At 33.7% G+C, this 6,000-nt stretch overlaps 1 protein-coding gene across 18 annotated transcripts in view; it reads left to right on the top strand.

Moving 5' to 3' along the window:
* LOC128189867 (dual specificity tyrosine-phosphorylation-regulated kinase 4-like) overlaps positions 1–5,162 on the top strand; it is a 36,092-nt gene extending 30,930 nt beyond the window's left edge. For 12 of the 18 annotated variants that reach the window (XM_052861659.1, XM_052861697.1, XM_052861668.1 and 9 more), the window contains one exon: positions 2,690–5,162. In XM_052861659.1, the coding sequence (XP_052717619.1) occupies positions 2,690–2,868 (179 nt within the window). In that variant the 3' untranslated portion in view covers positions 2,869–5,162. Of the gene's footprint in view, positions 1–404; positions 475–2,689 lie in introns of all 18 variants that reach the window. The other 6 variants (XM_052861734.1, XM_052861787.1, XM_052861725.1 and 3 more) reach the window with 3 other exon arrangements.
* The last annotated feature ends 838 nt before the right edge of the window (positions 5,163–6,000 follow it).

Raw genomic sequence — 6,000 nt, forward strand, 5'->3', positions numbered from 1 at the left:
CCTGCTTGCTTGTTTATATATGGACAGTCTGGTATCAGATTGTTTCCACCAAGATTTCATTGTGTGAACTTCACAACTGCACCCTCCACACTTTGTTATGTCCCAAGTCCTGATCTCAAATTCTCATTATAATGTATCTAACGACCCAGTGAAGTGCTGACTCTATTTGTATTATTTATTTTCTAAAGATTCACAATTATTGATTTTTGTACTAAAGTAAAATAAATAATACATGTATATTCAAGATTTACCAGTGATAGGTATAACTCAAGGAAAATAATGGCTCTAAAATGTGAAAAGTTAACTATTGTAATCTAAAGGACAAGGGACAGCTCATTTGTAGAAATGTTTGCATGCTTCACAGCTTACTAGTAAACCAATGCTATTTTGTTTTAAACCTGCAGGTAATGCAACCACACATGTCACCTATATAAAGTTATTTTAAGGAATTCCAGAGCCCCATTACAAAGAAAAGTAAGAAATGGACATCGTTTGTTTACCTTATTGCTAATCTCTAATCTAGCACGTGGGAGCCTCATCACTAGGAGTGGTCTACTAAATTTAATCTCTCTCTCCTCTGGAATGATGCATGAAATCAACTGAGCAAATAAAAAAAAAATATTAAAAATCTGCATGTATAGTGAAATAACATGACAAAACAGTAAAAACAAAAGGAAATAAACCTTGTAACATCATTCCTCTTGTAACAAACCTAGATTTCTCTCTGACTGGTTAAGTTGTATGGGAGGGGTCTTGATTCTTCTTCTGTGTGTAGAAATTTCTTTCAAAGTAGATGGATGTAGGTTTATAAGACTACATTAACAATAGTATCACTGTACACTGGATTTCTCACAGAGCATGTTTTCAACACATGAAGTGATTGTGTGGAGAATTACGCAGCATTTGTCACAGTGCTGGGCCTAGAGGATTAAATGTTACATAAACGGCACCATACAGAAATCGTTTTGTCTAGACTAATATTTATATATTCCAAAACTTTGAAAAGTCACTGCTGTTGCATTCCAAAAAGATTTGTATTTTATAATACTGTTCAATATTCATATTGTGTAATTTTAAAGCAATATTTATTTTGCTTGCAATGTTCATGTAATTTTGCATCTTGACAAATGTGGATAGAATAGTAAAGTTCTCATGCTGGAAATATGTGCAATGGTTTGTACACTGACAGGTTGCTTTAAATGTTAACGCCACTGTTCCACAGAGTCAGCTATTGGATCTGTTATCCGGGAAGTGTACACATGTACCGTATATACTCGCCTATAAGTATTGTTCGCCTATAAGTCGGTTGTCTTTTTTTCAAGTTTATTTACAAGATTTTGCCATTGACCCTCTTATAAGTCGGGTATCTTTTTCAGGATAATCAGTCTATAAATTCTCAATCAAATTAGCACATTTTATCAAGCAAGACTATATTCTAGATAAAATGTATTGGTGTTTGACCCCTCTGTTATCATTTCTAGATGCATTTTAAAAGTGTTGTGTTCAGTTAAGACATCTATCCTGGAATAATAACTTTCGATTTTGGACGCCTTTTTTTTTTTTATTAATACACTTGGTATTAGCACTAAAACTATTTAAAATACTGTTGAAAATAAAATTATAGTGATTTTGATCCCCTGTTGACTGATTAAGATAGTATAGCCCCTTTTAAAACTGGTGTGTTAGCTTGTGTTGTTTTAGGTGACATGCCACCTACAGCCACCAATATAGCTATTATCACCTCAGGTGAAATTAATTATGAATAATTATAAAACGATCTTTATTTTTTTTAAACAGACCAGCATTTATTTCAGTGTTTAATTTTTAAGTATTCAACAGAAATTACTGTTCTGTAATCCCACTGTCTAGATCGCTTGTAGACGCCATGTTTTTTAATAGTTTTCTGTAAACAGAGTTATCTTTCTTGAAATTTGTAACTTTCGATTTTGGACGCCATTATTTTTTTTAACACTCATTACAACTTGATTATAGCTCAAAAACTAGTTTAAATGCTACTGGAAATAAAATGACAGGTATTTTATCCCATACTGACCGATTAGGGTTGGTAATTAGCCCCTTACACTCAGTGTTGGCTTGTATTGTCCTTAGTACAGTTATACCTACAGCTATTATCACCTCAGGCGTAAATAATTGCCTGCTTAAATAAAAGATCCTATCAAATAAACCCTGTTTATATTTTTAAGAAATACAGTTGAAACTTTCAATGCATTTATTAATGTGTTTATCTTTTTAGTAATTAAAATATAAACATGTCAAGTATAGGGATCACAAGTCAAAAGTTGGAAGCAAATTGGCACCCAAAAACGAAGTTTTACCCAGTGGAAAAATTTTCTGATTGTATGTCATGCCTATAAGTCGGACCCCTACTTTTTGTTCAAATTTCTACTCCCAAAATACCGACTTATAAGCGGGAATATACGGTAACTGAGCATATGCAACACAGACAGGAAGTCAATTCTCTGCACCTCGTCTTCAAACTTGCACAGATTTGGGAAAGTTTAAGCCAGCATGTCTTACAATCAAAGTGTCTGTGTGTGTGTCATCACTGTGTGTCACTTTGTGTGTCTGTCTGTCACTGAGTCACTGTGTGTACGTATGTGTCTGCCATGTGTTGTAGCTGTGTGTACTGCTTTCTCTGTGACTAGTCGTAACCACTAATCTCCAACAGGGCCCCATTATTTTACAGCTCCCAGTGCCAAGAGTACTAAGGGCAGCGCCAGGAAGGAGGATAGCCACAACGTGGTCAGTGAGGAGGTGAAGAGCCTGGCCCCGGGGCACCCCCACCACTCCAAGGCTGACCCAAACAACACAGAGGACTCAAAATTCTTGCCACCCATTGTGAAATAAACCTTCCCTGTGAATGAAGCAATAAATTCTACCTGCATAATTGTTTTAATGCTCTCACAATGGACATTGTAGTACTGTACTTACATTGTTAACAGAAATTTTTTGTTGGAAACAGACTTTATTTTTTGGAAGATTGTGTATTACATTTTGACATGTATTTTTTGATGTATCTGATTTTAGAATCCCAAAATAATGACTACCGGTACAATATGGCAGTCATATAGATTATACATTGTGATCCGTCCAAGCCATTCAGTTTTCTTCTATGCATATTTGCAAGAGATTTTTACCCCAATTCTAGCTAGGTATTTACTCAAAAACATGATGTTCAAGCACCCTAAGCAGTATTATAATTTCTATGATGTCCAATGTAGATGTATTTATATATGTGCATTCAAGATCAGTATTGAGAATGTATAAGTAGTCCAATGTAGGTCATATTTATGTTCCCAATGTGTATAGCAAGTGCTATCATATAGAATTATTTTAGCTTTTACATGCATTTAAATGAATTAAGAACACAATGCATTTATTGAAAGTCATATGTTTTTATTTTTATTATTGTTACACATCTGTTATTTATTATATGTCCAGTTTTATATTTCATTAATAGCTCAATTGGTCTTTGTGTATAGGCTTTCTGTATATTATGTTTACTGTGTATATAAGGCTATGTTTACTGTATACATAGGCTATGTTTACTGTGTACATAGGCTATGTTTACTGTGTACATAGGCTATGTTTAGTGTATACAAATGCTATGTTTACTAGGTACATAGGTTATGTTTACTATATACAAATGCTATGTTTACTAGGTACATAGGCTATGTTTACTATATTCATAGGCTATGTTTACTATGTACAAAGGCTATGTTTAATAGGTACTTAAGCTATGTTTACTAGGTTCATAGGCTATGTTTATATGTACATAGACTATGTTTACTGTGTTCATAGGCTATGTTTATATGTACATAGACTATGTTTACTGTGTTCATAGGCTATGTTTACTATGTTTCCGTCCATCTACTTGTATCTTGTAAAGAACTTGGTTACATAAATTGTTGTCCCAATACATAGGGGAGAAGAGTCATCGTCATAATGGATGACATTCATCATATCTACCGACAGTTTGAACTGTATCAACAGTCAATACCAATTCTTGACTTATTGTCCTGAAAATTGTTATACTTTGACCAAATTTCAGTCATGTACAGAGTACCAGTATTTGAAAGGTTAAATATTTCACTAAGTAAAATCAATCATGTATTTTCTCCAGTCAGTATGTGTTAACAGCTTTACATCTTATGAATTTCTTATACAAGATCCAACACACTAAACATAATGGTATTTCACTTTGCCAAAGTAGATGTACTTTCTGGTTGGTTTTCAGGGATGTTGTTAAGCGATGTTTTACGTCTTTGTTCTTTAAATAATGATCAAGGTGTTATCAGTACCAGTACTAGATTTACATATTTTATTGTATCAAAAGGTCTTCTTTTTTTTACATTAGATTTTCATTTTTTGTAATTTTATTTTTTAAGACTGATTTGGATTCAATGACATTTAATGAATTTGATTTTTAAAACTCGAGGATAAATAAGTATAAGTTTCTAGTCTTAGAATTTATCAACTTAGAAGACAGGCATCCTAGTTTAGTAGAACTCAGTGCTTAAAGAAAGTGTCTACCGTTAGAAAATTGGCAAACCATAGGTTAGCTTTTTTTTATTAATAGTTTTATTTATTATGTCTTTGGTTGAATGGTTCTTCTAGTTTAGCTTTTTATTTTCGGTAGTTAAGAAGAATTGTTTAATTCTAAGACTTGTCCTCAGACGAATACAAGTACAGATGTACTTATCAAGTACAGAGCAATAGGACCTACATAGTCCTCTTCCATGATCAGATATTGTGATAATCTTTGTGCAATATACATTTTTAGGTTAGGTATTTTTTTCATTGTTTTTGAGTGGATGCTCTGCTGACAGACATCAATACTTGATGTCATCTGTCAATGAGCAGGGCTCTTTATCCAACACAGATAATGGCCAGCACTTCTTACATCAGCAGGAGTAATTGTAGGGTTTTCTAGACATTTCACTCATCTGTCTGCCTGTACCTGCAGGAAAGTGGTACATTGGCTGTATACCGTTTACCCAGATTCTCCATTACCGACTCTGCCCCCAGATTCATTCCTGTGTCCGACAGGGAGCCATTATCGATATTTCTTGTTACAATCTGTTATGTTTGTGTGATGAAGTTATAGTGAGCAAATCCATAATAAAGCCAGTAAAAATCAACCCAGTTTCTCTTCATTTTATAGACCTTTAAAAGGTGCACAAGTACGGGTGCATTAGGATGAAATGTTGAAGGGGCTAGTGCTTTACAAGTTTAGAATACATATGCTATCTAAGTATTTTTTCATAACTAAATGATTATAATGAACATTGATCATGACAACAGACGTTACAGTTTATGAACTTCTGCTGGAAGCTAAGTATATTATGCCTCTGAACTAGGAACATGGCCAAAAATGCTATTTTTAAAGATCTGCTTACATGAATTATTGATCACACACTGTAACACAACTGTTAATCTCAATAATCCAATAAGCTGGAAATCCAAAGGCAATAATCCGGTACCAAGTACATCTCGGAGGTCAGGATGGAGATCTTGCCATGGATATTGCCAAACAACAAACGTGCGGGTCATGCTGGAGGGTGAAGCAAGTGCTACTTCTGTTAGTGCTCTGTATGTGGGCTGATCCCCTTAGACTCCCACAATAGTCTTAATTGTCGTTTACGGTTATAAGATCAAAGTTTGATTGGATTATTACTTGCATTTAGCTCTTATCTTCAGCAAGCTATTCAGTTATTAACATAAATCATTTTAAAATTTATATACTCATGAAGTTCCTCCTCAAAATTTAAGACCAGGTCATATTTAAATGTAACGGTAAACTTGATCGAAGCTTTGAATGACTAGTAATTTCCAATGGAATGAAATAAAATACAATAAAATTAGACAAATTAATTAATGAAGTATGAAATGAATCGATTGATAGTGGTTTCAGAAAAAGGCTGTATTGAATTATACATGTACAAAGAAGGGAATTATGATTTAAAAAATTAACTGGCG

The sequence above is a fragment of the Crassostrea angulata genome, chromosome 1 (assembly GCF_025612915.1).
Source record: "Crassostrea angulata isolate pt1a10 chromosome 1, ASM2561291v2, whole genome shotgun sequence".
NCBI classification, from domain to species: Eukaryota; Metazoa; Mollusca; class Bivalvia; order Ostreida; family Ostreidae; genus Magallana; species Magallana angulata.